Raw genomic sequence first — 26,673 nt, forward strand, 5'->3', positions numbered from 1 at the left:
TTCCAGTTTCTTTTTATTCTGAAACTGGAAAAACAAGTTATGACTAAAACACAGAAAGAGACAAAGAAAGAACCCAAAACAGCTTTCATCAACAAACCAGGTGGTTCAAAATACATATTCAAATTGTTCACTAATATATTTCTCCTAGAATGTCAAAGCTAACTTGCAAAGACAACAACGGATTACCTTGTACTTGGTTTCAAACATCTCTCGCTGTTTTCTTTCTCTTTCTTCTTGATATTCTTTCTCTTTTCTGCAAAACAGATGTCAATTCAATATTAAACAAGACAACACAACGTGGAACTTTCAAATTCTAGCATCTTATTACCACATTCTCTTTCTAAACAAGCAACATAAAAATAGATATGTATACAAAACAAGTGTGAACAAATTCGTTTCCATTCACTTTAATATTCAGGACAACTGTGGGATCATGTTCAAATTCAAAGCAACTGCATACAGTGCTGACACTTAACATTAGGGAGGGTTTGCAGGTCCACTTTCGTGGGCAACCTTTCGTCACTTGCAGAGCTAGAAGTAGGTCATATGACGTCACAGCAGCCCACCACTGTAACAAGCTTTTCTGAGTTTGCACTGCCTTTGTTTGGACAACTTTTCAGCAAAGTTAAAAAAAATGGGACAGTTTGAATACGTAATGGCAGAGATTTGACAAGAAACACACTCACAGTAAACATAGAAGTCTAAAGCAAATAATGGGTGTAATTATAAAACCAAATATATCTTGAAAACTTGCAAAAATAGTCACCAAAATTGTTCAAAATCCTTTCAGCAGGACAGCGGCCTTTCGGTGACCAAGAAAAAACAGGAAATAGACCAGAGAATCTCCACGAAAATCAGATGAGTGTGGGTCTGCAATCCCTTCTTTTTATCAATCATTTTCTGACATACATGAACATCAAAAGAGAGAAAGGATTCAATTCAGTCTGATTCCAACCCCAGCCGACTGCTCAGGCCCATATCAGGACTGAGAGAAGAAAGGCTGAGAGAAGCTTCAGACCCAAAGAAACATAAAGACCAACCAAAAAAAAAAAAAAAAAAAAAAATTTAAGAAAAAGAGAAAAACAGTCAAGACAACAAGATAAAAACTGATTCCACATCAGACAGGAAAAAAGAGCTGAGACATTACAACAAGAAAAATGAAAATGCGTTCCATCATACAGCAAAAAGTGATGGAAAAAGAGAGCAATAAGAAAAAAAAAAAAAAAAAAGAAATCAGAGTTCCACATTACTCCAAGAGGGGACAGAGAAAAAACAAAGCCAAGACAAGAAAATTGAATGAAAATAAAAAAGGAAAAAAGAATTCTACTTCACTGTGAAAGGAGAGAGAGAGAGAGAGAGAAAAAAAAAAGTCGATACAAAAAAACAACAAAAACGAAAAAAAGTGTTCCCCATTACTGCAATCTCCTTTGAAGATCCTTCTTCTCTTTCTCCTGGGCTGCTTTGGCCGCCATCAGTCGGCGCCGCTTGATGATGGAGACAAGGTTTTCTCCCCCATCCTCCCCCTGGCTGTCAGCAGGGGAGTCGTTGGCTGAGGAGTCGTTCAGCTTCTTTCCGTAGAACGAGTTGATCGTCAGTGCTGGAAAACGACACATAACATAATCTATTATTACTATCGTTGTTGCTTTCATTGATTGTCAATGCTGGAAAACGACACATACCTTAATTATCATCGCTATCATTGTTGCTTTCCTTGATCGTCAATGCTGGAAAATGACATACCATTAATCATTATCGCTATCATTGTTGCTTATATTGATTTTCAATGCTGGAAAACAACACATACCAACATACCATAATCATTCACCAGAAAACAACACATACCATAATCATTATTGCTATCATTGTTGCTTTCATTGACTGTCAACGTAGGAAAATAACAAAAACCATTATCCATTATCACTAACATTGTCAATACAGGAAAACAACACACATACCATAATCATTATCATCAGTATCCTTGTTGCTTTCATTGATAGAAAACAACACATACTGTAATCATCGTAATTATCATTGTTTATAAACCAGCTGACCATAGCTGGGCCGAAAACATTGTCAGTGATGATCACACAGAACCTGAAAAGAAAGAAACCTCGAAAGGAAAATTCAGCACAAGCACTGTCATGTTAATGCACATACACATAGGACAAATAAAAATAGAAAAGAAAGAAAATTACATACTTTGGTGCTAAAACTCTACTTCACATACCATATTATCAAGCACACACACACAGAAAATTATACACTTTGGTTCCAAATCTGTACTTCACATACTACATCATGAAGCTTTTGGAAATAAACAATTTATGTACTTTGGTGCCAAATCTCGACTTCAAATACTATTCCATACTATACCATGAGAGCTTTTGCAAATAAATAATCTGTGCACATTTTTCTTCTCTCCTATTTCTTTCTCTAACAGCAAGAGAACATATTCCTTTCATCCAGATCATTAACATGGAAACAAGGACAACCAGAATGGTTATCTACCTGGTCCGTTAGTAGGGGTGTCATTAACATGGAGACAAGGACAACCAGAATGGTTATCTACCTGGTCCATTAGTAGGGGTGTCATTAACATGGAAACAAGGACAACCAGAATAATTATCTACCTGGTCTGTTAGTAGGGGTGTCATTAACATGGAAACAAGGACAACCAGAATGATTATCTACCTGGTCCGTTAGTAGGGGTGTCATTAACATGGAAACAAGGACAACCAGAATGATTATCTACCTGGTCCGTTAGTAGGGGTGTCATTAACACGGAAACAAGGACAACCAGAATGATTATCTACCTGGTCCGTTAGTAGGGGTGTCATTAACAAGGAAACATGGACAACCAGAATGATTATCTACCTGGTCCGTTAGTAGGGGTGTCATTAACATGGAAACAAGGACAACCAGAATAATTATCTACCTGGTCCGTTAGTAGGGATGTCATTAACATGGAAACAAGGACAACCAGAATGATTACCTACCTGGTCCGTTAGTAGGGGTGTCATTAACATGGAAACAAGGACAACCAGAATGATTATGTACCTGGTCCGTTAGTAGGGGTGTCATTAACATGGAAACAAGGACAACCAGAATGGTTATCTACCTGGTCCGTTAGTAGGGGTGTCATTAACATGGAAACAAGGACAACCAGAATAATTATCTACCTGGTCCGTTAGTAGGGATGTCATTAACATGGAAACAAGGACAACCAGAATGATTACCTACCTGGTCCGTTAGTAGGGGTGTCATTAACATGGAAACAAGGACAACCAGAATGATTATCTACCTGGTCCGTTAGTAGGGGTGTCAATAACATGGAAACAAGGACAACCAGAATGGTTATCTACCTGGTCCGTTAGTAGGGGTGTCATTAACATGGAAACAAGGACAACCAGAGTGATTATCTACCTGGTCCGTTAGTAGGGGTGTCAATAACATGGAAACAAGGACAACCAGAGTGATTATTTACCTGGTCCATTAGTGGGGGTGTCCTCAGCAGCTGAGGTGTTGGCACTGTTCCTCTCATCACCCTTCTGCTTCTTCTCCTTCAGCTTTTCGTTGAACCCCTTCATCTCTGTCCATCGCTGCTTACTGCACACACACATATCTCCTTTGCATGAGAATGGGTTCGGCAGTGGTTGTGATTATTACTGAGGTAGGTTATGGCACTGGTTGGACGGGTGCAATAGCCGAGTGGTTAAAGCGTTGGACTTTCAATCTGAGGGTCCCGGGTTCGAATCTCAGTGACGGCGCCTGGTGGGTAAAGGGTGGAGATTTTTCCAATCTCCCAAGTCAACATATGTGCAGACCTGCCAGTGCCTGAACCCCCTTTGTGTGTATACGCAAGCAGAAGATCAAATACGCACGTTAAAGATCCTGTAATCCATGTCAGCGTTCGGTGGGTTATGGAAACAAGAACATACCCAGCATACACCCCCCGAAAGCGGAGTATGGCTGCCTACATGGTGGGGTAAAAACGGTCATAAACATAAAAGCCCACTCGTGTACATATAAGTGAACGTGGGAGTTGCAGCCCACAAACACAGAAGAAGAAGGCACTGGTTGTAGTAAGGTTATGGCATCGGTTGTGGTAAGTCGCATTATCACTAAGGCAGGTCTTGGCAATGGTTGTGGTAGTCCCATTGTAACTGAGGTATGTTATGGCATTGGTTGTAGTTAGTCTCATTATCACTGATGTAGGTTCTGGCACTGGTTGTATTCGTCTCATCATCAATCACAGTTTCGCCAATACTCCTTGGTGTATGCGTGAGTGTGTATGTACGCATGTGCTGTGTTTTGTGAACATAAATGTGTATCTGTCTGTGTTTCCATGAAGGTTGCCATCACATTTGCCCTTGCCTGCGTTTAGATACAATTCTTTATTTGATTTTGTTTGCTTCTCTCCTCAAACCATAGCCAGACATTTTCCATATTTCTGTGTGCATAACAAACAGCAATGAATTTCAGAAACTGGGAGATTTCAGGGTATCCTACCCTGGACACAACACTCTAACATTATCAAAAAATCCAAAACACAATACACGTGCTCAGGGGTTTGGATGCCTGTGCCTCAAGGGCACTCACCTGTGCAGGAGATCTTGGTCCTTGAGTGAAAAGCAACAGAACCCCAACACTACCCCCATCCAATCCCTTATCGTATTAAACAGCCAGGGGTAGAACTCACGTGAGGGTCCACGCTTCGCGCTGTTTCTCCTCCATGTAGTCCTGGATGGAGTAGGTGGCCATGACCCGCAGACACAGCCCCCGCAGCACACGCAGCTTCTCCTCACACTCCAGCTGGAAAAACTCCTGTGTGTCCAGCTGCTGGATCACTGAGTCCGGCTGTAACACACAGCATCACAATCTGTCATAAACAACACAGTGGGCAACACACAACATCACAATCTGTCATAAGCAACACAGTGGGCAACACACAGCATCACAATCTGTCATAAACAACACAGTGGGCAACACACAGCATCACAATCTGTCATAAACAACACAGTGGGCAACACACAGCATCACAATCTATGGGCAACACACAGCATGGAAGACAAAGACATCTGAATATTCCAAAGACAAAGGCCTTCAAATTATATCTTTCTCTTTTCTCTCCTCCACTACTGATTCTAAGTGGTAGCTCTGGGTATCTGTGCTAAGGAGGTAGAGTGTGTTACAAATACCCATTATAATTATCATTTTCATCATCATTATCATATTTCTATCATCACCGTCACTATTATTATTCTGTTATTACTACTGTTGTCATTATCATCATTAATTTCATCACCATTCTCATCATAATCTATTGCCATTTTTTTCATCATAATCATTCTTGCATCACCAAGGACATTTTCTAAATACCTACTTCGCCATGAATACCTCATCAGGGTGGCCTTGCAAGCATTTCTCCAAAACCAATGAAATCATCAAATGACCCTGTTCTATATTTCCTCTCTCTATGCCTACTGCACTGCCTAGGAAATAAGCTGCCATCAAGTGTGTGCTGGTCCCAAACCAGGACGCAAACCAAGGAGAGCTGGACCAGGGGCTAGTGACCACCCTAGGTTGAAAAAAAAAACCCAAAAAAACACCAACCACTGCTGCAAAAACGCCAACAGGAACATCTTTATAGTCCCATTGACAAAACATTTCACGCAATGGGCTCCAGTTTAACCAAAGCTACACTGGCTCCTGTGGAATATATATATATATATATGGCCTCTGACCCGACAATGCTGGGGAAGACTCACCACTTCCAACTCCTCGTCCTCGTTATCGCCATCAGCACCATCGGCATCATCTTTACGCAGACACAACCGCACCAGTTCTGAGGCCGTGTACGGGTTGACGGCAATGTCGCTCAGAGGCATCTTCAGCTCAGAGTAACCCTGTTGATACAAACCACCACAGAAACAAGTCATATAAAATCAAACTTTTTTGTTTTCTGTTTTGAGAAGGGAACTTTACACCCATCACTGATTATATCATCAGTGACGGGTGCAATAGCCAAGTGTGTTAAAGCATTGGACTTTAAATCTGAGGGTCCCAGGTTCCAATCTCAGTAACAGCACCTGGTGGGTAAAGGGTGGAGATTTTTCCGATCTCCCAGGTCAACATATGTGCAGACCTGCTTGTGCCTGAGCCCCCTTCGTATGTATATGCAAGCAGAAGATCAAATATTCACGTTAAAGATCCTGTAATCCACATCAGCATTCGGTGGGTTATGGAAACAAGAACACACCCAGCATGCACACCCCTGAAAACAGAGTATGGCTGCCCACATGGCAGGGTAAAAACGGTCATACATGTAAAAGTCCACTCGTGTACATACGAGTGAACATGGGAGTTGCAGCCCACGAATGAAGAAGATACCATCAGTAACAATAGGACTGTGAGTGCCAGGAAAGTTCAATTTTCAAGGCTCTGAGTGCTTAAAGAAAACAACCTCCTGAGATTAATTCAGCTCACATTCCAAAACCACGCTGAACAGAACGTCCTTCCCAAAGAACCTGGTTTAAGGATGGATAGAAGGTGAGCAGATACGTTTTATCAGGGATCAGACTGATTTTTTCTGTTTCTGTCTGAAATCACTGCATCACCTCCACCATTAAACATAAAATCTTAGAATTCACCTCTGTCCAAATCTTCCTTCAGTCCGATTTCAGACAAAATTCTGAAGAATCTCATACCTGCTTATGGCTTTTCAACAACATATAAATTGGAAAATTACTTTCCTACGTCACCATCTCATCTTCACAACCTTAATGTACAATTTAAATAAAATGCATAAACACATGCACAGAAGAGACAATGGGGGAGCAAGAGATGCACAGACTGAGAAAAGACCGCCACAGAAACGACAAAGGCAAGCAAAAAAAGACAAGTGTGGGTGTACCTCAGCGATTTCATCCTGCAGCAGTGTCTGCAGCAAAACGCCCAAGACACGGGACAGGTAGGCAAAGCCCTGAGATCCTGAGGCCAGAGCCTTCATCAGGGCATCTGCACAGGACAACACCACTGCTGCTTTCACCATGCCTCCTTCACACCACATCACTCAGTGAATAAACCATGACAACTTTCAGCATCAACACACACGCTGTATGCCAAGTCTGTACTACTGATAAAAATAGTATATCTGTACAGTGCTTTCAAACCTCTGAAAGAGCTTTACAGTAACACACCAGACACAGTTCACGTACACACACACATGAAATATGTAAATTGAAAAATCTGTTTAGTGTTCTCTTCTACACAATAATCATTAACAAATCTATCAAAGTAACACAAACTCTTCACCCTCTTTTCTTTCTTTTTTCTTTTCACAAAAAAATTGTATAGCATATAATTCCTTATTTGCGTTCTTCCTCATCTACACAATAGTCAAAAGTCATACCAAGAAGAAAGTTTTTAAAACTTAGTAATGCCAAACTTAAATACAATCTGCCCAAATCTGTTGAAAATATCCAAATAAGACAACAATATTACAAATATGAACTTAATTTCTCTTACTGAGACAACAAAGTTACTGATTCTGTAATGTCTGCTCTATGACCAAAACGCACACATCTCAAACTTTAACACAGACGCAGCGCTGTTACCTGTCTGGATGGGATACTCCGATTCCGGCATGAGCAGTCCGCTGTAGGAGGAGATGAACTCTGTCACCATGGCAACATCCCCAAACAGTTCGTTGGGGAGGTTGTCAGGTGTGGGCACCAGCTTGGGGGCAGGTAGTGGCTGCAGCGTCAGATCTTGATCCTCATAGCGCTGACACCGCAGAGAAATTCACAGACAATTGACATATGCACACGTGTGAACTGATACACATCTTTAACCCCTAGGCTGCCAATATGACAAGATAATTCATTAGTGCAAGCATGTACGCTTCACTGCCAGAATGACGAAATAACTTGTCCTCGAAATATTCTGACTTTTCCCTGGTTTGCATTCAGTTCATTGACAAAAATACTGGTAGCTTTAGCTTGGGGAAAACAACAGCATGTCACTGAAAATATATAAAATGGGAAAACGTGTGTTGTATTCTTTATTCATTTATTTTCAGAAAATATATACTTTTATGGGTCTTTCTCTAATAACGAAGAGCACAAAATTTTGTGAAAAGATACACCCTTTTTTATGAAAAAACCCTGACAAATTGATTTCACTTTAATCTTATTTTCCTGGCAGCGAAAGGGTTTAATAATCAAGTATCTATTTTTCAATTTGAAAAAAAAAAACCAAAAAACTTTACACAAATATGGTATTGCTGCCTTTAAGGATCTCTTGACTACGCAAGGGACACGTTTGATCAGCATGGCACAGTATGAACAAGAAAACAGCAGCTTATCATCTGTGCATAACTTTAAAATCAAATAAATCAAAGAACAATAAAAAGTTGGGAGTTCTTTTGTTGTTTTTTATCCTCACTGGTTTATTGTCTATTCACTACAAGATGATTTTGACTTGCACACATTTAATCATTTCAGGACACACACACTCATAAGTGTGTGGAGAACCAGAGTGGAGTTGGTCATGGGAGGAAGGGGCACTGAGCGGGTTGGGAGGGAGGGGAGGGGAGGAGGCTAACAGTGAAGTCCTGCGGTATTGGCTGGAGGAGTCATTAGTAATATATTAGTCGTTTCTTTCTTTAAATGGTAAAATCATATATGGTGTCTTATACAACACACGCAAATAATATGTATGCACACACTTACATGTACACACACTTGCACCCAAAATGCCCACCCACCACACCCAGTATGCATGCACTCATGTACAAACAGGCTTAAACAAGCTGATTTCCACACACACATCACAAAAACATTACCTTTCAATCTTTCCTTGCCAAATGAAAAACAGTCAATAAAAAACCCCAAAAATCCTATTATCTTTACCTGTCTCATCTCCTTCATCTTCTCCTTCATTTTCTCTTTCATCTTCGTCTTCTGCTTCTCCTTCTTTTCCTTCAGGTAAGCCTCTCTCTCAGATTCTGACATCTTCTCACTGCAAATGAATAATGGATGCGGCTTGAAAATGTGAGCATTCCAAATACTAGACACAGAATACAATAACAAGATTTTGCACAATGTTCTAATGGATTTTTTTTTTTTTATCTGCAAGTATTAAAAATATTAACAAAACAAAATATTTTTAGTCTATAAGTATCAAAATATGAACCCCCCAAAAATGAGTACATTACATATTCCAAATCAGAAACAACAAACAACCCCCCTCCCCAACCCTTGTCACCTGTTCATTCTGTTACAGTAATACATATTCTCAATCCTTTTTCAAAGAAAGGAAAAGCAAAGCATGGTACAAGCAAGATGAAAAAAAAATCAAATACAGACAAAAAGACAGGCAGACAGACAGACTAAACAATACAAATCTAGAATCTTAACTCCAAGCTGAGCAGTAACAAGTGGTAATGAACCCATCTAGCAAGCAAGTGTCCACTGGTTTGATACCCATATACAGACAGGGATCTTTTTTTTTCTTTCTTTCTTTCTTAACTCCCAATAAACCTTGATTGGTAGTTTGGGAGCTAGTCTTCTGGATCAAACACTAAACTGAGATCCTGTGTTCAGCATGCACTTAAGACACATAAAAGAACCAACGGCAACAAAAGGTTGTCCTCTACAAAAATCTGTTGAAAAATCCTCTTTGATACTAAAACCGGCTGTAGCTACTTTCGTTTTCTCCGCATAGGCGGAGAGTAGTTTGCACAGGACAGGAATGTCAGATCCCTGCCGGAGTCTGCACTAGTGGGTCATGGTTAAGTATGTGTTGATAAATCCTCTTTGATATTAAAACACACTCGCAGATAGGGAAAGAAAAAATATAATATGTGACGAGTTCTCCCCAGGTATAGCAGCCCGATTTTCACACAGCCAATTCAATTGTGGCAAAAACGTAATGCAATAGATTAACTCGAAATGCTGTACTCCCCTCCATGAAGGTAACACACAAAGAGAAAAAAGCCCAAATCTTCAAACCCACAGAGCCTTCCTCTCCTCCATCAGGTCAATTCTGCGCTGCACTTTCTCCTTGAGGGGGGAGGGCAGGTTCTTCTTCTGCGAGGGGGTCAGCACCATCACTGCCTTCTTCAGCAGCATGTTGAACTTGCTGCGGTCCTCAGACTTGTTGAGGGCCTGCATCATCCTGTAGGGGCACAGCAAGCAACAGGGCCGTCAACATCTTCCACTCACTGCCTTCTTTGTTTATATAGTTCTGCTCGAAGCAAGTCTGTTGTGTCTATTTTAATCGGTTTTCATTCAAAATCTTAAAATACATGGTATTTGTCATCTTATTTATTCTTATACCAAAGACATCACACTGTAACATTAAATACAGCAAAGCATAATAAACACCATTATATATATCACTTTTATCAGCAACACAAATATATCTGCAGCCTGAAGTAGCAATGTAAAATTGCGTACAATTTTTTTCGAAAATGTAAACTGTTGATCGAAGACCATAGCTGGCGGTGGAACTGGTTATATTATCAAATGAGCTGACAGACCAACATTCACACTGTCAACCTTATGTAAATCATGTTAAACCTTAAAGAACTGCATCATGGATGGTCAAAATAAGTGAAACTGTAAACTATTCTATACCGGTTGCAGCAGAGGCAACCATGTTTAATGGGTGAGACTGACATACTCAGAAGTGCTCAGGACTTGAGCTATTTTTTCAACAGTCATGCTCATGCACCAGGTACTGTTAAAACTCTTAACACTACTCTTGACACTATATTACAACAAATGATTGGCACAATATTACAACAACTGATAATACGTTGACACAATTCTGTACAATACTGATATCAATAAAACAACAACAGTTCTTCATTAGCAGCAACAGTAAACATCTGTCAAAATTCCATCAATATCAGAGATGAGATGGATAGTTTCTGTTTGAAATCAATGCACTAACCCCATTATTACAAGTAGAATTATAAGTGTCTCACTTTCCAAACCTTCCCTCAGTCCATTTCTGACTGTAGTCTGAAAATATCTCATGCCTGAATTTTATTTGTATCAAAGCAGAATGGCCTTAGAACGCCACCAGATTCAATTCTCAGAGTGGCCCTTCGCTCGACACCAAATGGAAAAAAATAAAAGAAAGACCAAGGGAAAAAGACCTGAAGGAGATCAGCCGTCATACCCGAGGCATGGTAACCAAGACAGCACAGTGGAGAGATTTCTGCTGGCGGCCAATATGTGCCACAGGACACCAAGAGATTAACTCACTCAGTACGGCCAGTCCTCTCTTCTCCTCTACACAGACCCCTCGGATGTCCTATGCGTGTCTGAATGACCCAACCTTTAGCTTCCGTCGTCAGAATTGTGGCATTCTTTGTCAACATTCACCTCTTCAGTATAAGAGCGTTCCGCTTGCAATATTTTGATGATGGTAATTGGGCTGAAACGCTGTTAACGTCGTCTCTTTCGCCGTTCGTATGGAGAGAGTTAAAAGCAAGTAGCAACAATAATAATCATGTCAAACGTAAGAGGCCAGTACTCACTTCTTCACAATAAGAGGGGTCTGAGGCTTGGCAGGGGATTTTCTTGGTGTGGACTTGTTCGGCGTGGTGGCAGGAGTGGAAGACTTGCCATCCTTGTTTTTGTTTTTGTTGGCAATTTCCAGCAGCGTCATCTGCTTCCAACCTTGCTGGAAACACAAATTATCATTTGCTTAACAGTACGCAAAATAATAAATTGTCAACAAAAACAGTCAACACCAAGCTGCATTATACAAAACATAGTAACTTTAGTCAGTCCTTCATATCCTTGTCATATCCTTCACTGTACCTTACAAATAATCAAATGCTCACTTCTTCCAACTAGTATGGAAAAAAAAATGGAATATCCAAAACATCATGCAACATATCAATGAATACAAGACAAAATTAATTGGTAACAAGTGTAAAATCACAGGGATTGTTCTTCATATGCCTTATCTCAGAAACAAATCATCTTCCAAGACAGCAAGGGTTTCTAAAATGAACAAGAGAACTGAACAGAAACAATGTTTATATATCTGAACCTCTGGGAGAAGATGACAACATCAGTTACTTCATACCCAGTGTAAAACCCTTGCCATTTTTACTCAGAATATCCACAACACACATGCACAGCTACAAAGGGGAACTGGGGAACTATGTGATACACTTTAACAAGTTCCAGTCAAACTTCACTAAAAAACAACAACACAAGAACACCACTTCAAACAAACTTTAATCAACAAAGCAAATAAGGAAACCAAATATACAACCAAAAAAATTTAAAACAGACATATAAAAACTTAAGCATAAGCAGAAACAAAGAAGATATTACAATGGCCAAATCAAGGAAACACAACACCAGCAAATCAAAACAATTTTCCAATAGTTAAAATACCAAGTGCTATGACTCTGTTTAGTGGTTCTCAATGTTCAAGAGATTTGGAAATATTTCCCCCTTTCTCCCTTCCATGACTTTCTTACCACTTACCCAAAGTACTATAATTTCCTCCCTCTACTTCTTCTCATTAGCTTACTATCCATTTACAAAGTGGTGATTAAGACACATGGTACTATAAAATGGTATCATTTCTGAGCCATTCATTCGCCTTCATACAGTTATGACAAGTGTTATCATTTGCAATAAAAAAAAAAATTTAAAAACCCCAAGAATTACAATAATGAGTAATACCTTCATCCACAAGTGCTAACAAACTACTGACGAATTTGTTACTGGGAGTGGGAATATTAGCACAGTACACTCAGCATACACAAGATGACATTCAAACGGAAGAACCAAGGGACACTCCTGTTAATTAAGAGGGGTAGAAAGCACAACAACAGAAAGAACCACAACTACCATCTGATACCAAACACTGCCCACCATCTCACGCACATTTCAAGCAACACAGAGGGAAAACAGTGAAAAGAAAGAAGCAGCATATAAACACGGGAGTTAATAACACCAAAGTATGACAATTTCAAGGAAAACATAGAGGAAAAGAAAAGAGAAAGCAAGACAAATACTGCAATGGTGTCAGCGTGTCATTCTTATGCCAACACGGAGGGAAACATACACATACTACAATCTCCAGGAACCAGGTTCATACAGCAAGTCTGTTTCAAGCCCAAGTTAAGACACTTGAATAAAAGGTTCAAATTTCAAACTGAAAGTCATACACAACACACACAGAGCTGTGAATTTCTTTAAGAACCCTTCCACTGGGATCTTCCTTTTACCTTTGAAACCCGCCTGAGTGTCTCATACGGGATATTGTGCTCTGTCGCTGCTTTACGGATGGAATCGCCCTTCTCTACACTGCTCAGAGCTTCCTGGATAGTAGCGTAACGCCCCTTGAGCGTCTTACTTAAGACCTTTGTTGAAATCTGTAACATACAGAGCCCAGGTTGACGTTTCACATGCTGCTTTTCCTTTTAACGTGTAAAGAGGATTTCTGGGTGTGGATGTTATGGTGCAGGTTTCAGTAGCATGATTCCCTCGCCTCTCAAGTCTCATTCCAAATCCTCTGTACACAACCTGCCCCACTGTCACTGTCTCAGGGCTGGCAGTTCATAGGGAATTATCAATGTCAAGTTACCATAAGGCCAAACACCAGAAGAGACCCTGCACTCATGCTGAGTCACTTCAGTGGAGTTCAATAATGCTAATTCAAACATAGGAGCTATATCCACATTACTTCCCCTCCACTCCTCTGTGTGACTGGCAAAGTCAACGTCCACGCCTTGTTGTGAACACTGCTCATTCCATCTTGAGGGGGAAAATTGTGGATACTGTGCATATAGGGAGGACAGCACCAGCACCTGTGCTGGTGACAATAATCACTCAGATGCAGAACCAGACAGAGTAAGTGCCTCCCCTGGAGTCAAGTGGAGACCACCACTACATTCTTCCAACAACAGTCTATGGTTTTGCTGACAGTAAAGACTTTTGACATGATGTCTTACCATAGGCATCGAAGTGAAGGGAACTCAAACCATAAGAGCAGGGCATAAAAGGCCACAGAACCTGTGATCGTTTTCAGTACTCTTTTATGATGATGGCTGTCAATGACATGATGATGTTGCTATGGAGATCCATTTCACTTTGGGATTACGTCACAAGCCTATACTTTACGCTTCCTCATTATGTATCATGGTGTCAGTCAGTCACAAGAAACACACACACACCACAATGTTGGTTTGAAAAATCAAGCAAAACTCCCCAAGACACATCTGTGAGGTGACTTGACTGTGTGGTCCCAGTCTACTGGAGCCCATAACAGCTGGGGAGTTGCTGAACAATTTCTATAACGTTTGCTACTAGAGCCTCTTAACATTGCTGGTTGCTGTGAATTTGTAATCCCTATCATCAGCATGCTATAAAGTGTGCTGTTATGATGCAGCCAACACAGTTCAGCAACAGTTGTGTCAGTAGGTTAAAAAAAAAAAATTTTTTTTTTGATGTGGAAGTCTGGAAATGTTGCCAGAAAAGCTGAACCAATGTATCTTAACGCTTACATATGTCAGATTCCGCTAATCTTTCACCTCTAGTCTAGCACAACTAGCCTTGAGCTTTCTTTAACATATTTACCAAACTCTTGTTTTACACTGGTCAATCACAATACTATTCAATCATAAATATATGTGTACACTGTTGTGCTAAGGAACAATAGAGCAAAAGTGAAAAATGTCCTTCTGTGCACCTTTTGTTCTTACACAATACAGTTGTAAATTAAGATAACAAAGTTTAGAAACAATAGAACACAGGTCAGCTGGTTAACTTCTTTATCCAGCCACTAAAATCAAAATATAACCGAGCCATAACCATTGTTCAATATGAATGTCATAACATTTGATGTTATCCTTCTCTGGTAATTTTTTTAACACATGCTCACAGTTGTCAAAGTAGCACACAGTAACAATAAAATGAAGTTACTGAATGGAACATAACTCACACACAAGCATTCAACTCAACAAGTGCCCATTCATACACCCACACACTGAGCTGTCAATCAGAATCTGAGGGCTGGCAATTTCAATTATCTTCAGAGAAAAACAAACGAATAATATTACTAACATGGAAAACTATGTCATCTACTTACCTCAAAAAACAAAATGTTGAAACCTTGCAGTTTTCATTGTGGCTCGACACCAAAACGCTGGGGCAGAAATTTGGGCAAAACAAATGCCTATCGTAGATGAACATCAATAAAACAACTTCTGTTTCCTGGCAAATCCAGTAATGGCTGTAATTCCATGTAACATGGGAAACTCTCCACAGAAAGTCTGCCTGGACAAATCAGCAAGGTCAAGTAGACTCAAGGTCTTGTATGTATATACTTTTATCATTGAAGCTTTGCTGGCTAACTAAAAAATCAGGCATCCTCTCTCACTACAAGTTTTCGTTTCAGCTGTAAGGAGGCACCAAAGCATGCAGACTGATCCATATATGCTACACCACAACTGCTTGATTTTTTTTTTTTTTTTTTTTTTTTTTTTAAAGAGGGGGCAACATTGGTCAGGCCTTGAAAACCTCCCAACCACTGGAAGCTCTACCTTGCTGTTCCCCAAAATCTATTACCATAAGGGATAGCAAAAACAATTGAGAAAAAAACATAAAAAGCAGCAACAGTATACAATTTTTTTCTCAATTACCTTTGCCAAACTACCATGTTCAAAGGCTTTGTTTATGGAAGAAATAAAAACTGACTTACAAAACAATGAACTAGACTGTACAGCAATCTTGCACTTATCATTTTTATGCAGGCTTTCACCCTCAAACTGTGAACACTTGTACGCCCGTTTTTGATCTCTCACAAGCCTTTCCATTCCCTGGCCATGACTAACTGGTTTACCAAGCAAGCAAGGGAGAGAACAGATGATTAGTGTTATCTAATCTTCCCCCTCAAAGGTTTCTCACCTTCATTTGTTTCTCGTCCACCTTCCTGGGTCTGCCCCGACCCCTTTTTTCATCAGACTTCTGTGGCGTTTTGGACCCAGGCTTTGCGGGCGTCGTCTCATTCTTTTCCTTCAGGCCTTTGCTGCCAGATTTCTGAGGTGTGCCGGGCGTCAGCTTGCTGAGAGGGACATCTGAATCGGTTGAATCTGTTCGTTTGCGTTTCCCTGGTGACTTCTGGTCATCCGTTTTCTTCGCTTTGGGTGTTCCGGGTGTTTTCTTGTCCTTTTTGGGTGTGTCAGATTTCTTCTGTTTGCTTGGGGAGGATCCTGAAGTGGTCTTCTTTTTTGGCGTTCCCTGCTCTGCCAAGTTGGCCAGCGGCACGTCTGAATCCGAGTCGTCATTGCTTCCACCCTTCACAGTCTTCATCTTTTTGATGCTGGCCAGGCTGACCTCTTCATCAGACGAGTCACTGATCTCTATCACAGCCTCTTTCGCCTTGGCCTTGCTGGGAGAAGATTTTTTATCCACTGAGTTTTCCTTCTTCTCTTTCTTTTCTTTCTTTTTCTTCTCGCTTTTGTCTGAGTCCTTTTTCTTGTCCGATTTATCCGAGTCTTTGGGGTTTTTCACTTTCTTGTTCAGGGACACAGGCGTCAGCTTGTTCTTGTTTTTGACCTTGTCACCCGAGTCTCCGAGCTTCTGCTTTTTTGCTGCTCCCCCATCCTGGCTCTGGCGTTTACGCTTCTTTCCCAGCTCTTCTGCTCGTTTGGCAGCTTCTGCCATCTGCACCAACGCACATGATAGTTTACTCTTCTTCATAATTCACTGCTGAGTACTTCATTCTCTTAAAACCATACATAATAAGTTATACTGGAAACACATAATAATAATAATGGATACTTATATAGCACACTATCCAGAAATCTACTCTAGGTGCTTTACAAAAACACTTTTGTTTACATAACACATTACATCAATGTTATGTACACACCAAAACGTGACTTTCAAAGTAAACACGCACACACGCACACATGCACCAACAGATATACACATCCACACTCTATCCAGCACAAAGGCCACACAAACTACTGATCACAAATGGAGAAAGCTTGTGTAAACTGTAGGTTGTTAAAAAAAAAAAAAAAAAAAGGCTCACTTTTGATAAGAGGTGTCCAATGTTTCAGGGGCTGTGTAAACTGGATATCACAGTGGAAGTAGAGGGAAAGAGCCAAGAGAAGTTATGAGTATTATTCAGAAAAGAAAGCAAAGATGTCCCCCCCCCCCAACCCACCCCCTTGCTCTGGACCTTCCGCCATCTGCTCTTTTTCTCTTCCATGTTCATAACTTGATTTGTACTCACATCTCCACCTATCTCTGCTTTCTTTACTGAAGAATTCTCATAACATCTCTCTGAGGTATTGCCTTTACCTCCTCTCTCACTTCCAGTGAACACAATTCCTGAAAACATACCTATGGTCTGAAACACTGCACGCCTTTTATCAAAAGCCAGTCTTATTTTACAACCTACAGTTTTTACGAAACTTTCTCCATTTGTAACTTTTATAAACTCAGCAGTCATCTTTTATTTCACTGTCATACTTTTCATGGAACAATGGAGCCATAAATACTCTTTTTTTGTTGTTGACCTTTTGTGATAGAAAAAAAAACAATAATACATCCGTTTTCAAAATTTCGATTTTACTGTTCAGAACACTCGACCTGACAACAATACAAGATCATGTAAATATACCAAATTATATATATATATATATATATATATATATATATATATATGTACGTATGTATGTATATATATATATATATAATAATAATAATAATTTAGAAAATAATAACAGCCTACCTGATCACCTGTTTGGTCTGAAAACATAAAAAGATCTTACGATTCATCAACACTATTCCCCTGTGCTTAAACAGCCCTGGTTTGCCTACCTTAGCTGGGGAGAGGAGAAAGTCGGCAAACTTGCTGGGCAGGGCATACTTCTTCACCAGAGGCTCATCTACCACCCAGGGGCTGGTGCTGGTTGTGCCACAGCGCACAGCGTTCGACCGGATGAACAGGCGCACAAGGTCCTTGGACGGCGTTCTCTCAACCCGCCTGAAACGATGCAAGCACCGCTTGTCAAGCAAAAGAACTGTCACACCAACGTCAAACAAAGACAGCCTTGTCCAAGCCTGTTGTTTACTATTCAAACTGATATATTCAAGTACAATTTGTACAGCAGGTTTTTAGCCCATTATGTCCGGCTGCAGAAAGTGGAAAGAAATTTCACGCTTTTTTTTTTTTTTTTTTTTTTTGGTCAATAAATAATTTCTTGACGTTCAGACAGTCCTCAGTCTTATGAATCATTGAATGAAAGGTTTATGTGTCTGCACTTCAGAACTACACTTAAGTTCAATACATATCTTCAGCACATAAAAGGCCTTACACAAGGTCTTCCACAGGGACAGAGTTGATGACAGGCCCATCCTCCAGCTTCACACTGTATTTGTAGGGCAACAACTGCACACACACACAAATATAACAAAACACAGGTCATATTTTTCTTCCCAATCTGGAAAAAATGTATTAAATCTTTCAGGTCAGATTTTTCCTCCACATCTGTTGGGAATATCTCATATGGTTTCCAAGTCAGTGTTCATAATTTCTGTCTGTACAGGTTTAAAACCTTTCTCCATCATGATCTTTCTTTTGATTGCCTGCTTACTCTCAATCAGCTCAAATTTCAATCTGTTCTGGGGAATCTCCTTCTCCATCTATTCTTTTTTTTTCTGTGTTGCTTCAGTAATTCTGCTACTTTTGCTTCTTTTCCCTGTGTTAGTTCAATGACTACTATTTCTTGCTTCAGAAAGGTGTTAAAAGATTTCTGATAAATCACAAAAATATGTTCCCTTAAAAAAAATTAACTCCAACAATACAAAAAGAACTGGCAAATAAAAGGGACTTTACGTCTTTAGTGAGATTTCTGTGCTGTTTGCTCTCAAGCATTCACTGAACGCAAAGCTGCCCCAGGAAGAAAGTTCTGAGAACCAGCTGACTGTGATCCAAAAACTACAAGTGATTTGTGCCTACCTTTGGAGGTGTCCACTTTTTGGGGGACTTTTTCCCATCGGAGCTGTTCTCCTTGTCACTGGAGGGGGAGTTACATTTGCTGGATGTGGTACTTGTGTCCTGCGACAACATATGACCAGTAATCTGTACAAAAAACCTCTCCATGTTACTACTTCCAGGGAAGGGGCCGGAGTGTCTATCACAAAACGCATGTTTTTGCTCCAACAAAAAGCATCGAAAAGTTCTGTATAATACAATTCATTAAAGTACTTTAAAGTTCTGTACAACACATTCACAATAAAATGTTATTACATAACTATAATTCTTCTGATTCAATTACTGCCAACAGAAAAAAAACACTTTCAAGCCTTCTTTTCTTTGTAATGTTATTCATCACTTGATAGCAATTCAAAACACTGTGAAATTTAGTGACTTTCTCAATTTTACCTTTTACTCTTCGTGAAATGATGAACAATATGTTGGAAAAAAAAATTCATGCAAAGCCAAAAATGAGATCAAAATTGAAACAACACTTTTCAACAAAAGCAAACAACAGATTCATAAAGCCAGTCACAAATCTGTGATGGTTATTTACACAGCATGAATTCTTTATAATACTGAATTCAGTCTACCAAAAATATCAAAATTTGATAAAATAAAAATAAAAATAACAACCCAAACGTTTTGACTTGACAGTTGAACATGGAAGAAACAGTGATACTGAAATAAAAATCTATCAACTGATATGTAAAAAAAAAAAAAAATTTTAACAACAAATCTGCACTTTCTTCTGGTCCAATACAATCAAAATATCACTTTACCCACCTCAACATTTGGTGAGATTCCAATCACTGCACCCTTCAAGCTGAAAGAAGAAAAATGAATGTCAGTAAAAGATACCATACAATGCAACACACAGACAGGTTTAATATATAAATCATCCACACTGCTTCTAAGAGCAAGACTTGAGAGTTTCTATATACCTCACCTATCAATGAGAAAGAAGAACATACACTTACAGACTCACACATCATTAATGTGTCTGACTTTGGAGTATTACACAAGCAGCATATTATTTTTGACAGATTAGCAAGAACTGGAATGAAACCAAATTGCACGACATGTTGCAATTCAAGTTACAACAATAAAATCTGTCAATGTTTTCACCTTATCAAATCTGTTTAGGTTCTCAATGCCCAAACAGGACAGTCCCTGAAAGGCTGGGAAAATGATTGGGGTCATGGGGTGAGGGTCTGTTTGGTTGATGTAATGTGACCACTGACACTAGTCACAGCATTTACTCCACTGCTGCTGTGCATGAGCGCAACAGTGCAGACGAAGTCATATAGTTCAAACTTGAACCATATCTAAGAAAGGAAACAACACAGAAGCAGAGAAGAAATAACATACATTTTAGCTCCATTGTTCACTTTGAAGGTGACAGACTCCCCTTCAACAAGATGCTGGTGAAGTTTTGTCCATGCCTGATCATTCAGAGAATCTAGGGATTCAGTGCCTGCAAGCAAATCAAACTTGGAATCAATTTGATTAATATTAGAAACAGCCCACCTTATTTCAATTTCACACACACACACAAAATCTGAAATGAACTTATGAAGCTACATATATGCAACTTTCAAAACAAATCAACTGTAACTTCATAAATATCAGAAATGGACATTTGCTTTCAATTGTCTGATCTAATATGAAAAAAGTGCATGAAATTATCTTATAAAAAACATATCAGTGTTAACTGTTATGTTGATTTCTTTTTTCTTTTTTTTATCAAGCTGATCCATTTTATCGTTACGATGACACAAAAGTGTCTCTTTTGCATCATATTTTCTTACATGAGACAATAAAGGGTACATTTATACACTTACACACAACAAAAGATGATGTTTCAAGCATTATCACTATCAATTATCATGGCTCATCCTTGCTAAAAATATCACAAATGACAGACCAAGCAAAATCTATCTTAAGGATTAATGAATATTAAATCTTTTTTTTTTTTTAAAGGAAAAGTTTTCACATACAAAAACTATGTTCATAGAAAATAGACCATCAACTTACTGTGATGGACAAGCTGCAGCACAGACTTCTCAAAAGATTCGTGAAACTGAGCTCTGAGAGTTTTCAAAGCTGCCTGCTCAGACTTCAGCGCTTCTTCGTGAGTCAGCGTTGTGTGACCAGTGCATCGGCAAGTCCAGATGCCTTGCTTGTACAGCTCCAGGCGTTTCTCATATTCCCTGATGCTAAGTTAAGTCATAATAAGCAGTATGCATCTGAACCTAATGAAATTTAAGTGATGGACAGTTTACTTTTGGCCTTGTTTTGCATTCTGTGTCATTCACTGCATACTATGTTACTTAGTATGTATATTATTTTCACTATATAATTATAAATAAATAAAATCAAGGCTTATTTTATACCCATCTCAGATGGGGCTCATCATGCTTTACAATAAAATATACAAATTTAAGAAAAAGTGACCAAAAAGTACAAGTAAAAAAATCAATAAAATATCAGTCTCACATCATATAGGCCCAAATCACATTCACCACAGTCAAAATATCCACCAAGGAACCAGGATGCACAAAAAGAAATCAACATGAAGAGCTCATCCAGTGACCAGATCAAAGCAAGCAAAATTAGATTCAAAAGCTTTACAGAGAATAATAGTTTTAAAAGATATGATTTGATGTCACCTGATGAATAACCCCCACCCAACCCAGCACTAACACCCTGACACCACAAACACAGACTATAACAGGATAAGAGTTCAATATAAATTTATTAAGCACATGGAGCAGACAATACACAGAGAGTTTAACAGACAACAGAAAACAACAAAGCACACCACTACGAAGACAAGTTATCCAGCAAATTAAAGAGTGAAATGCTACAAACGTGGAAATAATCACAACTGATCTTTCAAGTGAAGGGCAATGGGTTCCTGAATGAATAAATTCACTTCTGGGGGGAAATAGACGAATAGCACATGAATGTGTGTGAGTGTGTGAATATGTGTGTAGAGTGATATGTACACACAAGCACAACGATGAAGTAATGACGACGATGATGAAGTGGTACTTGATGACGACAAAGAAAAGCGAAGAACAGTAAGTGACGACGACAAAGAACAGGTAACAGTCAGTAACGACGACGAAGAACAGTACGTGACGATGACGCAAAATGACGACGAAGAACAGCACGTGACGACGACGAGAAACAGTGACGATGAAGACGAAGAACACCGCCCACGACGACAACGAGCACTGGAACAGCCGAGCACCAGGCCAGAGAACGCTGGCGACAGGAGGCAGTGGCAGGCGGCAGCAACCCACGGAGGCTGGCAGTGGAATTTCAGGGAAGACAGTGGATGGTCAATGGAAGGGTAGGGAAGTCAGTGGGTGGACAGGGAAGTCAGTGGAAGACATGGAAAGTGGGAACGCAGACTCTCTGGTGTAAAGATTAGAGATCAGGTTGGATCACCACTGTGTTCAGCTTCTACAAGAGTCACACCTCATGTTACATGCAGGAAGACCCAGACACTGTTGACCTCTCCCCAAACAATCCCTCTTCAGCCTGGATAGAAACTGACCCAGAAACTTTTAATCAGAAACAAAAAAATTATTCTAATGCCGATAACCACAGTTACAGATCTGAAACCCAAGAGTTCTAAACCGTGGAACCTCTGCTTGACCAAACACCAGTGCTGGAGATCACAACTGCAGATCTGAAACTGAACAGATCTAAATCGTCGAACATCTACTTGACTAGACAGCAATCAATCTCACAATGACCAAACTTAACAACACTAACTCAACTATAATTATCTGAACAGTGAACGTCACTATTAAAACATAGATCTAACCATACAGATTTGTCTGCATTTCAAAACCACTCGTGGAACTCATGTCGACTAGGCAGTAAACTTGCTTTAACCCAATGAGCAAAAAATTAATTATTGAGTACTTACAGACATTGAGAATGGAGAAACAGATCTGAAGTAGAATCCATTTAATCTCCCTCCAAGCAAAAATACCACACTCTTTAAATCACATAAGTCTACAACAATTCAAGGCATATTTTTCACACTACGAACTCATTTCAAACTTAACCTTCACGTCTCTTTACTCAACCCCCGGAAAAAAAAAAGACAGTTACCACTCCGCTAACCAAAATTTACGACACTGAACAGCTTATGCTATTTTGGATCAGCGTCTTTGATTGGACATCCTCTCGTTAGATCACCATGACGACTGATCTTCTCACTGGATTGTCCCAGAACGTTCTGCCGACTGGGTACTGCTACCCAGATGCTGAAAGGCACAGAACACAGAACACTGAGAACACAGAAGAACAGGAGCCACTCGGAGGAAAAGGATCCTCACAACTGAGCGCAGAACTGGGGCAAAACAGCCCTGAAGAGAGCACCACAGGCAGGACTGCTTCCTGTGACAGTCGCAGGCAAAAAGCCCAGAATCTTGTCACTGACGAGCAAAGAAGAGGCTGATCTCAGTTCAGTGACTGAACTGAGAATGAGATTCGAAAATTACGTGCAATCAGCACAATCCACACTGCTCTCTAGCTAGATGGGGTGGGAGAACAAAGAGGGGGTTAAGCACGCATAACTGATTTGTCATGAGATGTGACATTTGAGCGCCTTCTTCAATGCAGGTGTTGAAGTGTGGCAAAGGAGTGAGAGTAGTGAATTCCATTGTTTGGGTGCAACAACATAAAAGGAATAAAGTTAAAGTTTTTGTGCAACTCTTTGGAACATAAAGTGTTCTGAAGTCATGAGAAGATGAAGCAGTCAGGATGGGAATTAGAAAGCAGACTGAAAAGATAGACAGACAACAATCAGTGAAGAAACTGTTTCAGAAAACAGAGTTTGTATCATCAGGATTAATTGTATTTGTATTTGAGTGCCAAAGACTGGCAGCGATAAAAGAATCTTTAATGTGCATTCATTCTTTTAATCTTCTGTGTCACAAAGGGATTTTTCTATCTAAAATTACGTTTAAATAATATACTTACCGTGACCCAACTAGTGCAGACTCCGGCAGGGGTCTGACATTCCTGTCCTGTGCAAACTACTATCCGCCTATGTGGAGAAAACGAAAGTACTACAGCCGATAACCTATCAAAATTATAAAGGGAATTATGGATCTAGCAGGTCTCATGATGGAAAATCTCCACCATTTTCTAACAGGTACTGCTAAGAATCATATCCAAAACTTTCCTGAGAAGTTAGATGCACTTACCTGTAATAATAATTATACATAGATCTGTCATTAAAGACAGTATGCTTTCTTTCTCTTTTTATTCAAACACTTCAACAATCTTGAGACCGTGATACAACAGACTTTCCTTTTTCAGTCTTTCAAATGAAGTCTTTTCTAAAATCATACAGTACTACTTTTTGAACAACTAAAGTTTCTGGTTTTAGGCGCAGAAGCAAAAATGTAACTTCACAATTTCAGTGTAACATGTTAATTTCCAGATTCCATTTCTTTTTCTGATACTGCTATTTGTGTATTGTGTAATGATTTTCAAATACAATGAATGGCAATTGGTTTCTCTGCATTCTGCACAGACTTACCTTTCCTGACAGGAAAAGAATTTGTTTTCAATTAATGTGACAAAGACAAAGCAATACCAAGTTTATGGATCCACCTGGTGAAACTAAACAAAGCAATACCAAGTTTATAGATCCACCTGGTGAAACTAAAACAGCAAGTGAAAACCATGCATATATATATATATATATATATATATATATATATATGTATACAATACCCACCCACCAACCCCTTTAAAGTTAACACTGCATCCAAATATCTAAAATCTCATCCTGATGACAAATCTAAGACTTGATATTATCAGTTAAACTGCACCACTGCACACAACTGTGGGAATAGCAATGTTCTACAATATATATATATATATTTCTTTCTTCTGGAATATATCATTCTTGATGCCCTTTTGGTTTAATACTAATATTAACACAAAAAAGGCAAATTAACATTAATAACAATACCCAAAAACCTTTCTTTTCGGTTGTCACACAACTTGGAATTCAGTAAAACAAAACGTGTAAAGTTATTTTTACTTCTGGCTGAGAGTAAAATCAGTATATAAATTAATTATAACAAGCAAACTGATTTTGTTTAATGAGGTGATACACTGAAATATATGACTTTTCATTTCAATGTTTGTCCTCAATAATCTATAACTTCTGTGTGAATAAACATGTGGGTGGGGTGTGGGTGGGATGTAGTGGGGGGGAGTGCATCCAAGCATGGGTGTATCATGTATCATGATGAAATGTAATAAGGTTACAATTTATACAAAAACAACTTATTACTTAATAATATTCCTGATGCATGTTAATGAGATGTTTAATTTATATAACCACATGGCATTTACCATTTTAACCATCTGACTCATTATTCATATCAACAATGGTCGATAAGATACATTCCATGACATATAATTCAAGAAACTGTTAACACATATAGTATGAAAAACATTCTTTTGTTTTCTCCGATCACGCTCCCCAATTCAGACTTGATCGCGTCGCTTTTCACTTTTTGAGTTTTCAGTCACCCGTATCGCAGTCGGACATGTTTACCGCGTGGTCCGTGCTTTGTTTCGAATTGAAAAATTAACTTGTTAGCCAATGTAGGGTGATTAAAACAGACACATTTTCTTCAATGAAGTAAAATACAAACAAAAAACAAAGATCAATAAATAGCACTCGTAGGAATACTTTGCAGATGAAGGCAAAAAGCAAGAAAAGCTTATCCTGATTCCTCAGGCCTAGCAGACGACACATGCGGCCTCAAAGAAAACATGGCGGACCGCCAAATTTTCGCACAATAAAAATATTGTTTAATTTCATTTTATACATTGCGGCAAACGCACATCTTTATCAAAACACACTAGCTATGGCAATATTAACTCATTTTTTCAGCCACGTGGTCACCATAGGGATGTAAACACGATCTTTGTGCTAAAGTACATATTTTCACACATGTTTCTTTCCTTTCTAAACACAGAACCTATCGGAACGAAACGGTTCTATATTTTTCTTCTGTAGCAAAATAGGCGACATACAAAATTTTACCTTTCTCCTTACCTTTATACTGGAGATATACACAAAATAAATAATATTGCACATTAACCCAAGTAAGGCGCCATCTTGGATGCGGCGAGCGAAAGGTAACAAAAGGATACTCCTTTGATCGGAACCGTTCCTGAGTGTGCTGAATGGTGTAAATCTCCTCATCCGGCCCAATATTGGTTAGGGCTTTTGCCAGGCTAAACTGTTTCTTTCCCAGCAAGGGCATTATGGAATTATCAGACGATTTACCATGAAATAAAGCAAGTGTTTAAAATCTGGCGCGAACCGCCGGAAAAGGGGGTCTTGTACAAGCAGCTGGATGTCACGTGACTGCATGCAACACACTTCCTCACTGGCCTCCTTGATCGGGGGGACAAGTGTGACCCGAGAGGCGAGGTTAGCTTTATGCCAAACTTCCGTCACTTACCTGGAATGTTCCACGCAACTTCCGCGCCCTGGTATTGCATAGCATTCGTCAGTGGCTACTGTTTCGGATCGTTGGCTGCTTTCTCTTTCTTCCAGATTTTCTGTCTTCTGAGCTTGTT

The 26,673-nt window shown here is 39.4% G+C and overlaps 1 protein-coding gene across 1 annotated transcript in view; it reads right to left on the bottom strand.

Annotated features, from left to right (window-relative positions):
• LOC143301464 (tyrosine-protein kinase BAZ1B-like) overlaps window positions 1-26,406 on the bottom strand; it is a 44,456-nt gene extending 18,050 nt beyond the window's left edge. Inside the window, exons 1-19 of the mRNA XM_076615771.1 lie at window positions 26,242-26,406; window positions 21,070-21,245; window positions 20,404-20,509; window positions 19,819-19,858; window positions 19,015-19,113; window positions 18,371-18,444; window positions 17,874-18,039; window positions 15,948-16,706; window positions 13,268-13,414; window positions 11,552-11,697; window positions 10,018-10,179; window positions 8,913-9,021; window positions 7,617-7,785; window positions 6,914-7,017; window positions 5,769-5,906; window positions 4,700-4,857; window positions 3,485-3,606; window positions 1,417-1,597; window positions 187-253 (exon numbers count right to left, since the gene is read on the bottom strand). Coding sequence (XP_076471886.1) covers window positions 187-253; window positions 1,417-1,597; window positions 3,485-3,606; window positions 4,700-4,857; window positions 5,769-5,906; window positions 6,914-7,017; window positions 7,617-7,785; window positions 8,913-9,021; window positions 10,018-10,179; window positions 11,552-11,697; window positions 13,268-13,414; window positions 15,948-16,706; window positions 17,874-18,039; window positions 18,371-18,444; window positions 19,015-19,113; window positions 19,819-19,858; window positions 20,404-20,509; window positions 21,070-21,245; window positions 26,242-26,354 — 3,036 coding nt within the window. The 5' untranslated portion in view covers window positions 26,355-26,406. The remainder of the gene's footprint in view (window positions 1-186; window positions 254-1,416; window positions 1,598-3,484; window positions 3,607-4,699; window positions 4,858-5,768; window positions 5,907-6,913; window positions 7,018-7,616; window positions 7,786-8,912; window positions 9,022-10,017; window positions 10,180-11,551; window positions 11,698-13,267; window positions 13,415-15,947; window positions 16,707-17,873; window positions 18,040-18,370; window positions 18,445-19,014; window positions 19,114-19,818; window positions 19,859-20,403; window positions 20,510-21,069; window positions 21,246-26,241) is intronic.
• Window positions 26,407-26,673: the final 267 nt, after the last annotated feature.

The sequence above is a fragment of the Babylonia areolata genome, chromosome 27 (genome assembly GCF_041734735.1).
Source record: "Babylonia areolata isolate BAREFJ2019XMU chromosome 27, ASM4173473v1, whole genome shotgun sequence".
Lineage (NCBI taxonomy): Eukaryota > Metazoa > Mollusca > Gastropoda > Neogastropoda > Buccinidae > Babylonia > Babylonia areolata.